Genomic DNA, 12,091 nt, shown 5'->3' on the forward strand with positions numbered 1-12,091 from the left:
CGGTCCGGAGCGGGATGCGGCGGGGCGGGCGGGCCGGGCCGCGGGGGCGGGCGGAGCGGCCCCGGCAGCCCCGAGCGCCCCGCCGGCCGCCACCTGCTCCCGGTGACCGCGCAGAGAGCCACGCTGGTCAATGAGGGAAGCGAGAGCTTGAAAAAAGATTTAAAAAAAAAAGGCGAAAGGTTAAATAAAAAAAGAGCGCGCAGCAGCCAGCCGTGCGTGTGTGGATGGTTCCGGGGCTGGTCAGCATCACCTGCAGGAAAACTTTGGTGCCGTTCGCATCCCGGCGGGAGCCCCAGCCCGGCTCCGGGAGCCGCGGGCAGCCGCGAACCGAAACCGGCTCCGCGTTTATTGCCGGCGCCGAGGGAGGTTTTTTCACGGCATCGTCTGTTTTGAAGAAAGGAGGGAGGAAGGAGGAGGGTTAACGATAAAGAACTAAGTCTTGTCTGCGAAGGAGATCCCTTCTGCTCTTTCCAGATGACCTTTTCTGAAAATGTAGCCTCTCCAGCTGACCGGTTTTGATTTTGGCTGCCGAGTGTGTGAAACTGGTCCCTAACCCGTAGGATGTGTCCTTCCGGGATTAGCAATATGGGGCAGCTGTTGTCGCCTCTGCTCCTGAGCTTGGCAGCAGTTTTTTCCAAAGGTAAGTCTCAATCTCTTCTGTTTCCCTGCCCCTTGTGTCTCGTTTTGCGCGGGCAGCCTTTGTCCCCTCTCCGCGATGCCTCGGGCGCTGATTCCCACGGCTCGAAAGGAAAGACTCGCGGGGAGCCGTGTGCCGGTCAGAAACACGGAGGATGCGATGGGGAAGCGAGAGTGGAAGGATCTGTGCTTGGCTGACCGCGACAGACAGTCTGGCAGTTTCCTGAGGCGTTTGTCACCCCCTTGCTGTACTTCGGATCGGGTAGAAATGCTGCTGCTGGGCTGAGCTGGAAGCTCCGCCGTGGATTACGAAGGGTTTGTGGTACGGAAATCTGAAATCCCCAGAGGTACAAGCTGTCCGAGTCGCCTGCCCCACCGTTACCTTCTGTGCCCTTTTTCAGATTAAAAACCGTGTGTCTCAGACTGGCTGGCAGTGTTTTACTGGACCAGAGAACAGGTGCTTAGTGGAAGATGTAAAAGCTTTGATGAGGCGCTGTAGCAGTGTCTGATACCCTGCATATGCTGAATGGAGTTTGAGTGTCCTGATGGCATCGCTACAGACAACTGTGATTCCTTTTGGAGCCCCCGAGCTTGTTTACAGCTCGGCTCACAAAAGCAGCAGCAGACAGTGTATGTATTTCTGTGTGCATTTAAAGCTTCCTCACAACTTAAAAGTTTTCGCTGATGGCCTCAGCCAAAAAGTGAATGCACTTTTGCAATGCTTAATTTAGATGATTCTGAGCATTCCTGTGAAATATAAATTCGGATAAGTATGCATTTCTACCGAGCAGATACTGTGCATCAGCAGTTATATTTTGGCAGGAAAACAGTTTTCACGTGGTTTAGGCTTGAGAGGGGAATAAGAGCAAATGCATTTAATCTGTGGTTTTGCAAACATACTGGTAAAGAGTCCTGCTTATAAATATCCCTGTTAAAAAAAGTATGAGTTATTCCTAACACCCTTTTACACTTCCAAAGATCAGCACTTTTCTTTTTTTCATTAAGTGAGTTATTTTTACTAATTAGTTTGTATCCAGAACTGAACATAATTCTGAAGGCAGAATATATAGCTATGTATTTCTGAGGTGGTTCCCTGTATCAAATTCTATTCTACTCCTTTTTTCCTTAGAACAGGTAAAGAAAGAAAGGAACAAAATTGTAAGTCTTCTCAAATGTTCCCTAAATGCAGTGCCTACATAAGTCTTGTTCTGAAGTTGCAATTGGAAATGCATTAGCAGCAGGGATTAGAAGTCAGAGTCTTTTCAAGAGATTGCTTCATTCACATTGCACACCAGTAGCTGTGATTGCCTGGCTAGGCTGTAATGATGGATTTTATTATGAGCAATATCATCAGCACTTTGGATAGGCAAGAGTATGAACTTCTTCATTCCCTGGCTTTTCTGTGTTTCAGTTTGCTGCCCTAACACTGCATTAACACAGTGTTGGACTGAGATTGCAGTTTATTCCAGGATTGCAATAAATGGCATTTCATTCTTACAGAACACAGCGTTTCCTTTATTGCCAACTCAGCAATTACAGCGTTCAGATGTGATTTCATTCTGAAATGTTCCTTACATCTCTTCTGAAAGATGTGCCAAGAAAAATCGCTTCACCACAGGGGTTGTCAAGCTGTGGCACAGCTGCCCAGGGAAGTGGTGGGGTCCCCATGCCTGGAGGGATTGTAGGGGCTGTAGGGGTGGTGCTGGTGTGACATTCCATGGTCTCAGGGTCTTTCCTGCTAAAGAATTCCATGAAAACAGACACAAGATCCCACCAGCATCACTGGTGTTAGCTGTGCTATTGATATTGCACTCACCCAAGACACTGTGTGAGTGCCAGGCCTCTGCTGTTTAGTAATCCAGGTATCTATCTTTAATGCAATTGTTTATTTTTGGTAGCAGGCTCCATCTGCACTGCTATGCCTTACACTGGGAAGACCAGAGTGCTCCAGAGATTTATAGCATGAACTTCACAGTGTAAGAGGTTGATTCCCACCCCCCTCCACACAGCAAGATGAACAAACAATAAATCAGGCATGATTACTACTGCAGGGCATGTTTCTTTGATGCTCTTCTGTTGCTAATAGAAAAACTCTCTCATTTATGACACGATGACAAAGTTTTGCTAAAGAGATACAAAAGCTTTTAACATGCAACAGCAATCAGCTGTCTATTGTGTGTAGGGCTGCTGCTTATTACCCAGAGCCATGGCAACACACCTTGTACTGCACAGTTTCCAAATCTTGCAGGTAATAATGTTGAAGACTTGAGAATACTATTGTGATTTTTGCTTTGCTTTTATCTTGCAAAATGCAGAGCTCCAGCCTGGGAAATGAAATGCTGTTTTCAACATTGAGCTGAACATCCTGCCAGGCCAGCTTGTCAGTGATGATACAATGCAGGTGTTTTAATGCACTGTCAGCCAAGAACTCATGGAGGGTCAGGGCAGAGGTGATTGCTTCTGTAACTGCTGCTGGGGCAGCTCCATCTCACAGCTTTGTCTTCAGCACAGCTCTCTTCAGTCAGTCCTAGGAGCCAGTGCTTGCCCTCAGCCAGTTCAGCATTTTGCTGTTTATTATCAAAGGCAAGAAGTTCTTGGGAAATCTTCAGTCAAAAAAGAACCAGCTCCAGCTGATGTTAATGGAAACAGGCTATATAGAGCAGGTACAATAATGTGGGTGTTTTGTTCTCTTGTTTAGATGGAAAGTCATCAGCTCCACTGGAGAGCAATAAAAACTTCAATACTTTATTTGAGCTCCTGGTTCCATGCCTGGCTTAAGTCTAGAATGAAAACAGCATCTCCTGTAAGATGCCAAAGACTTTTGAGATTATTGTGAGACTAAAAATTGAGGGGCCTTTTTCATTATGAATGTCTTCAGATAAAAATGGATTTCATTGACTTCAATTTCAAGTTTGACAGTAAAAACCACGTGAATGTTTTAGTGACTTGTTCTGCTGAGCATTTGGTGTTCTTCTGTGTCATCCTGGGCAGAATTCTTCCTGCAAGTTGCTCACTAATGATATCTCAGGCCATAGAGCTGCTGGTTTGATTTTCTTCTCTCAGTTTTATTGAAATGGAGGCTTGGCAAGTGTATTAGGCAGGATTTCCTTGTATCCCCTCAGGGTGCTAGAGATGTGCAGAGCACATGTGCAGTGATGCAAATCTCCTGTTACAGCAAAGTGAGCGTGGGGAAAGGAGGAAACCAAATCCCCAAATGTCTAGTTTTGGTTCATTCCTCTAGGAAAGTGGTAGTGTATTAGTAATGGGATATAATTCTGTATAGGGGATTAAAATCAAAGATAGTTTTATTTAGGAGATGTATTTTTTCCCACTCCTTGGTGGTGGCTAGACAGGAGTTCAGGGTTGGATTCTAGTTCATGTTGACAGGCTGATTGTGATAATGAGGGACACATTCTTTTCCTCAAAGGAACAGTGCTGGTGTTGAGGACAGAGCCATCCCCAGAATCTGCTGCTCCAGCTGTGCAGTTGGTCAGGATGGAAAAGTGGTGCTTGCTGCTTTCATGTGAGCATGAAGTACACATGTGGGCTCTGCCTACAGGCAAAAACCCCCAAATAAATTCAATATTTCCAGCTTTAAGTGCAAGCAGTTTCCTTAAACCCAAAGTTGTTGTGCTTTGTCCCAACTGCATTGAACTTGGAGTTGTTTGAGGCACTATAAAAGGGAAGGGAACATAACTTTCACCTTTTCTCTCTTGCTGTGCTTCTTGCCACAGAGTACAGAGTGGGAAAAGCCCCATTCTGATTCCTTTTCTTTCAATAAAAATAATAAATTCAGACTAAACAAAAAAAATTGCACAGCTAGACCCATGTTTTATTTGTCAGCTGCAATACTGGCTTAATGTGATTTGGTTTCTAATATTTCCCTGTAATGTTCTCATTTTTTACTTCTGTCTTTTCTTTTATTAGTTCCTTAGGACTGGCAGGCTCTGTGACACCAACCAATGTTTTAGATATTAATAAAAGCAGCTTCATTCAATAAAGACCAGTTTTATTTAATAAAGGAGAGAATCAAAAGATAATCTGATTTTTCATGCTGCATTCACATTAAATCAAGCTCCTGAGGTGGTTGTGGATGCCAAGTCTCGTGGCAGTCTGTCACGGGTCCTGGGATGCATAAACATGACTGCAGACAGATTGATTGCAGGGAGGCTGAGATTCATCACAAGTTTGGTTTATAAAGTGGTGCATTAAATGACTTGATTCTCACCAGTCTTTGTAGTATTGCCTGCTGCATCATTAATGGCAGCTCCAAATGAAGTGGGTTTTAAGTAGTTCCAGACACGTAGATAACACTAATTACCATGGGCAGTTTAAAGTACAGTTCTGAGGATGTTAGGCTACTTCAGCTTGGGGTTGAAATGTGGGCACAATGAGAATTGGCCTCTTCATGGCCCTGACTTCTTATTTTTTTTTGAGTAGACTTAATTCTGGTATAAGGTCTTATGGCCCCACAAAGCCAAGGGATTGGAACTCTTCATCTTCCCAAGCACACTGATTTGTGTGCAAGCTTCCATTTCCTGCTGTGCCTTGAGCTGGACCCAGGGGAGGGTGAAACCCACAACTCTGCAGTGGGAGCTGGACCCAGAGGATGGTGTAACTCAGCTCTGGAGGGAACTGGACCCAGGGGAGGGTGTAACTCAGCTCTGGAGGGAACTGGACCCAGAGGAGGGTGTAACTCAGCTCTGCAGTGGGAACTGGACCCAGAGGAGGGTGTAACTCAGCTCTGAAATGGGAACTGGACCCAGAGGAGGGTGTAACTCAGCTCTGGAGGGAACTGGACCCAGGGGAGGGTGTAACTCAGCTCTGCAGTGGGAACTGGACCCAGAGGAGGGTGTAACTCAGCTCTGGAGGGAACTGGACCCAGGGGAGGGTGTGACCCACAGCTCTGGAGGGAACTGGACCCAGAGGAGGGTGAAACTCAGCTCTGCAATGGGAACTGGACCCAGGGGAGGGTGTGACCCACAGCTCTGGAGGGAACTGGACCCAGAGGAGGGTGTAACTCAGCTCTGCAATGGAACTGGACCCAGAGGAGGGTGTAACTCAGCTCTGTAATGGGAGTTAGACCCAGAGGATGGTGTAACTCAGCTCTGCAGTGGGAACTGGACCCAGGGGAGGGTGTAACTCAGCTCTGCAATGGGAGTTAGACCCAGCTGCTGATCCTGAGCCACTGCAGCCAGGAGAGGGATCCCAGTGCCTTCAGCAGGCTCTGATTCCCAGCAGACAGTTTTCTGGAGTGGTGTTTTTCAGCCTGTAGCCCACACAGCAGTGGTGATTCACAGAACATCTGAGCAGTGCCAGGAACCTTCTGCGTGTGAGCGGGAGCAGTCCGAGGGGAGACGTGCAAGGAGCAAGGAGCATCCCTTTGTGTCTGCCTGGAAACACAGACCTTGCTGCAACACCAGCACTGGCGAGGATGCTCTGGATTTCTTTCAGGAGCTCTTTTCCTTGGAAGGTCTGAGAAAAACCGCTGTGGTGAGAGCAGCTGTGGTAGCTGAAGTGTTGCTGTGAGCTGCCCCAGTGCTCAGCCACGGGCACTGCTGTGCTGTGAGTGTTTGTGCTGGTTTCAGCCAGCCCAGAGCAGCAGAACCCTGCCAGTCCCTGCTGGCAGCTGCACTCTGGGGTCACTGAACTGCCCTGCACACACAGGATGCTGCTTTGCTCTCACACCCTCACTGCTGGGGGTTTTTAATCAAGGTTTCCAGGAAGGTTCCTTCAGGGAGTTCTCTGTGCTGCAGGCAGTTGTGTCCCTGAAGTGGCTCAGGAAAATGCACTTTGGTTTCTTGTACAAGCAGTGGATAAAAGGTTGGTAGTGGGCTCATCAATGATGTCACATTTCCCCAGATTTACAAAACAGGAGGTTTCTTTCCTCCTCCTGTAGCCACTTCACCTTCTCACAGGCCCATCTGGCTCTGTTTGTAAAGTTACTTTGAATTGGTTTGGTTTGTTTAGTTATTTGGGGGTTTATTTGCAAATAAAGACTTTTGGCTAAAATGTTTCAGAAATTTGCTGTGGTGATGGTTTGTAAGCAAACAGACCCACATCTGAAAAAGACCATGTAGATTCTAAACTGTGGGAAAAGGGAAGGATACTGAATAATGTAGCTCTTACAACAACAATAGAAGAAATCAGTTAGCTGGGTATGTATAAAAATGCAGCAGGGGTAATAATAACACGTGCTGCAAGCAGAGGTGGGGAGAGATGTCAGCACACTCTTTACCCCTGGGGGACACAGCTCTGAGATGGACTGAGGAGCAACAGGAGCTGCTCCCCAGCTGAACCAGGATGCTCCACATCTTGTCTTTTGGTGTGTTTGCTTTCAGGAGAGGCAGACTGTTGAGCAGACAGTCTGCAGATCTCTTGCTGAGGAGCGAGGCAGATGTCCAGATAATCACACAGATGAGTCTGCATGTCCTGCATGCTAAAAAAATTCCCCCAAGTCACAGAGTGTAGTCTCATTGAATGCTGAGTGGTCTCAAAACCTTGAATTCTGTGGGCCCTCAACATCACTTGCTTTTTATTTATATTTTTAAAAGTGTAGTTTTATGTCTTCAGTTTCCGTTATGTAGATTCATTGTGCAAGAGGAGGAACCCAGAGCTGGCAGAGGTAACTAGTCAGTGGTGTCTCTGAATATTGCTCTAATCCACAATATAGGGAAGGAAACAATCCCAATTAATCTTCAGTCCACTCACTCACCAAAGATTCTGGATTAGCACATAATTGCATCTTCCATTTTCTGCTGGGCCATGGTGACTCATTCTGCTTGTCTTCATGAGAATAATGGTGATTTGCATCTGCTTGTATTTGAAATATCTGTATTTATCCTTTAGTGTTGCATCTCTGTTCTAATGTAATCAGCCTTGCTTGGTTAATTTTGATTTGCTGGTACACATGGGGTAGTTATCTTTCTTGTCTGTGTCAGATTCCTACATTTAACTTTCTGCTTTGTGGGATATATTGTCAGGTTTTCCTGCTCTGAAAGAGGGCTTGATGTTGTTTGTGTGGATTGTGTTTTGAGCTACTCAGCTCTGCAAAACTTTGCAGTGTGATAAATCTGTGAATACACCATGTACCTGCAGTTCCACTCCTGTCATCCTTACCTTGTTCTCAGAAACAAACAGAGGATCTGGTTTGCTCAGGGTCACAAATCTGTAGCTCTAGAGATGAAGGAGGATTTCTTCATGAGGATTTGGGCAGAACTGAGCAGGGTTTGTGCCCAGCAGAGGAGAAGGGTGAGCACACACTGGAAGTTCATTGCCACAGATGTGCGGAGTGCAAGGAATACTTTACACTCATTTTCCCTGTGCTTGTTGTTTAGGATCAGTTTAACCCAGTCAGGGGCTTTGTCAGGTGCTGTGCTCACCCACAGGATCAGCACTCACTGAAAACTCTGAACACACTTGTCCTTCCTTCTAGAACAGAGTGGGAAGGGAACACGCACAGGAGTCAGCACAGCGTGTGCTGTGTTAGTGCTCACCTGGTGTGGGACTCAAAACCTGCCATGTGCCAGCACTGCCATGGCAATGCCATTCCCAGGTGGCACTGAGGAGTTTCTCTGTGCCCACTCCCAGGTTCTGCTGAAGTGCCAGCAGCCCTGTGAGTCAGGGTGTGGAACACGGGGGTCCAGAATGCAATGGACAAATCCCAAAATCTGATTTGAGTTGTGCTGTCCCTCTTGCTGACAAGGGTGGTTGCCCCAATGAATCAAAGCAATGTGTGGTTTTTAAAGCTCCCTCTGGTGCTCTGTGCAGCTCTGCCCTGCTCACTGGTGTCCCCCAGTCTGTGCTCCCTTGTTCCATGTCCTGTCCCATGTTTGGGGCTGGGAGCATCCCTGGCTCTGCTCTGCTCCGTGGCTGCTGTGTCCCCTGCAGCACTGTCTGATAGGAGATGATTTCTTGCATACTGAACACTTGTGCACAGTGGGATTCTGTTCTGTGCTCCTGACTCTTTGACACCATCTGCCCAGCAAAGTGCTTTTAATGGGTTTCCACTGAGCCAGGCTGTACCACAGCCCTGGCAGCACGCTCGGCGTTTTTAAAAATAAACAAAATCTCTTCAGACAGCCACACACCAGCACTGGCATCTCCTGCAAAATTGAGGATTTCATTCTGTTTGATATTTTCTGGAGCAGAAATGTCTCTGTTTGATAGGCTCCAAAGTGGGGAAGTGACTGATAGCTTGGAATGGCCTTCTAATAGCACTAGTTTATTTTTTTAAATGACCTTATAAAGCATTATTTTCTATCCCATTTTTAAGTCAGGTATTATTATCCTTTTACAAAAATGCAGTCGTTTTACCTTGTTAGAGTTCTGTTCTTTATGAGAGCAGGGGAAGGTAGTGGTTCATGATGGTGATTTAGGAGTGAGGGTACCCACTGGCTTTCTGTAACCTTTGAAAAATCACTCCAGGTCCCTGCTTTCCCTTTTTTGAACTGTCTTGTCTGCTCAGAATACAAGGTGTTCAGAGCAGGATCTGGCTCAATTGCAGCTATACAGCATCTGCTGTCCATTTTACCACATGAAAATAATTAATTTCTAGCATCTGTATTAAAAATTGGAATGTGACATTCTGATTGCTGGACAACATTAACTGCTCAGAGGTCTGTAAGAGGAGAAAAGAAGAGTGGGCTAAGGAAAAAAAAACAAAGATATCATGAAAGCATCTGTGTGATTAAAATATTCTAAGAGATTGAGTAGCTGCCATCCCCTGATGGTACAATTAATATGTTATCTAAACCTTTTCAAACAGCAGCATGATAAAGGGAACTTAAAAAGCTTTTTATAAGAAGATGTCATAAAGATGTTTTTGTATTTATTTCTGTTGTAATCTGTGTTAATAAACTGCTAAAGAAAATATTTCCAATGTCTGTATAAACTATGCAACAAACCTCTTATGAAAAAATAGGTTTTTTGACAGATGGTGCAGATCTTAGAAATACTTCATTCCTTCTTTGCCCCTTCAGGTCTTTGGGGTTTATTTTAAGCTCCTTCAGTTTGGACATAGTGGGCAGTGGTGGTAATGAGATGGTGAAAGGAGCTGTTGGCTGGTTGGTGTTACTGATGGGACATGGAAATTGAAAGTCAAAATACATGAATTCTTCTGACCTTGTGAGCTGCCTTGTGTGAGCACACAGAGACTCAGGCACAATCCTGCTCATCAGCCTTTAGGTTCTTTTATTCAAAATTACCTGGAGTCTGACCTGGACCCAGTTTCAGGTTAGAGAAAATATAAAGGAAATATCACTGTGAGTTCCCTTGACAAAGAAGGTGGCATTTCCCAAATGCTGATGTTTTGGGTGGTATCTCAGTGCTTTGTTGTTAATTATTCATTTGTGTAAAGCTAACTAAGAGAAATACCTAAGGGCTGTGATCTTCCACAGGAGTTAGCTGCTGCTGGTACCTTTTTTCCCCATTTGTCCTGTCATAACTTTGGATGTTGCTGAAGATGTTCCCTGCTGTTTCAGCTGCAGCAGTTTACAATACAAATATCAGCACAACTGGCTCTTTGCTTGCCTTTTTATTTAGCCTCTTTATCTGAGCAGCAGTAGATCAGAGTAATGGGACAATAATCACTGGTGAAAAATGTGTTTGTTTGTTTTCATTCTGTTTCTATGCAGTCATGTGCTCCTTCCATCCTTTCATCTATTCCTATCAGAATTACGAGTTTGGTTTGGATCAGACCCTGAAGAAAGAGAAATGCTCATAAGTGGAGAACACTAAATATAGCAGGCCTTTGTTCCTGTATTTATAGTTTGGTGCTTAGAATGTCTGTATGTGCATTATAGGTTCTCATCAAATAATCAAGTTGCATCAATAATAAAAGGAATGATGGATCATGAAGAGATTCTCTTCAACTGTTCTCCTTCCAGCAGCTCCAGGAAAGAAGGATGACTTTGGCAGCATCTCTGCAGTGCTGCCAGCTCTGGGCTTTGGCAGCCCAAGTGAGGAGCACAGAATTCAGATTTGGGTGCAGAGGGGAGCACTCCCAGACCTTGTGGGATTTTAGCTGTTGCAGCAGGTCAGATGATGATATCCCAGGCATTAACTCTCCCAGCCCTTAGGTACTGATGGTATACAACTTGTCTGGAAGGTTGTTGGGAGACAGTGAAGATCCAGGGGTGAAGAAAAGTCCCCCCAAATGCTAGGAGAGTCCTGCAGGATGCTGTTTGGTGTAAGAGGGCTTCTCCAGTGTCTCAGTTCACCTGGGAAGTGCTAAAGCCATCCCTTTTTCCATAACAAGAACACTCTCATTTGTTTTCTGAGAAGAGCAGCCCTCTAATCCTCACATCTGTGGTGACTGCATCATTTCCTCAGGCCCTTTTGGCCTCTCCTTGACTTGTTGCAGATCAGTTTGTCACAAGAATGAATATTCTCCCTCTTCTGCATCCTGCCTACAAACAGGCACTGTCCAAATCTCCCCTGCAGCCTGTGGAATTGTGGTGGCACTTCAGTTCTCTTTTGTCCTTCTTTGACATCTGTCTTGGGAAGAGCTGATCATTGCATTCCTTCTAGTCTAACTCTGACAGGACCTGAGCAAATGGTGCTTCCAGGACCTCGTCATTTTCTTCTCCAATTTCTGAATAAATGTTTCTCTCAGACACTCAGCAAGTGAATCCCTCCATAACTCTGCACTTTCTCTTGCCCCCTTATTTATAGGTCAGCACTGCTACTTTCTCCTTCCAAGTCTTGTTGTCAGCAATGGGATGAAGGAAGGAATCAAGGAGGAAAACAGAACATATATAATCTTAGATTTAGGATGACACTGAACTTTAGTACTGACCTATACGAGTTATCAGAAAATAATTGAAACTCCAGGCTGGGAGCCCAGAAAATTAAGATTGAGGGCAAGCAAGAGGAAATTTATGGAATTTGGAAGGCAAGAAGGAGAAATAAAGATTGAACTCTGTGTTGTGCTGCTACTGTGCAGAGTAAGAGCTGACAGAGAAGGTGGGATTGTGATAAAGAACATCAGGACAGCTGTGCTCTGCTGCAGCACACAGGGTGAGCACAGCCCCTCACAGAGCCAGCAGGGCTGATGGGTTCCCTTACACAGGTACTTGTCTTGTCCTGTGAAACTTGTGTTCTACCAAACTGCAGAGCCACCCTCATGTTAATTAAAACAATTTAAATTAGGAAGACACAATCTCTTCTTTACACTTCAGTTTATGACTAACTACCATAAATTTTCATGGAATAAACAAATCTTAATTTTGCCTATGCTGAATGCAAGTTGCAGCAGCCAAGATAGAGTTTTACTTTTTTTCTCAGTAGTCTGATGTGAAATGATTTGTACTTTATTTCACCTGCCTGAAAGGAAAATCAGAACAACTGATGCTCAGTTACTCCTTTGCATTCAAGTGGTTGAAAATAACTCATTTTGTTTTTCCAGTACAGTATTCTCCCATCATTCTCACCTCTTTTCTTTAGTACTAAAAAA

General features: G+C 45.2%; 1 protein-coding gene across 1 annotated transcript in view; it reads left to right on the plus strand.

Annotated features, from left to right (window-relative positions):
• The first annotated feature begins 329 nt into the window (after positions 1-329).
• The window catches only part of LOC130259837 (transmembrane protein 132D-like), a 179,078-nt gene continuing 167,316 nt past the window's right edge, over positions 330-12,091 (plus strand). The window contains exon 1 of the mRNA XM_056504582.1: positions 330-640. Within this exon, the coding sequence (XP_056360557.1) occupies positions 562-640 (79 nt within the window). The 5' untranslated portion in view covers positions 330-561. The remainder of the gene's footprint in view (positions 641-12,091) is intronic.

The sequence above is a fragment of the Oenanthe melanoleuca genome, chromosome 15, assembly GCF_029582105.1.
Source record: "Oenanthe melanoleuca isolate GR-GAL-2019-014 chromosome 15, OMel1.0, whole genome shotgun sequence".
In the NCBI taxonomy this organism is placed as follows: Eukaryota; Metazoa; Chordata; class Aves; order Passeriformes; family Muscicapidae; genus Oenanthe; species Oenanthe melanoleuca.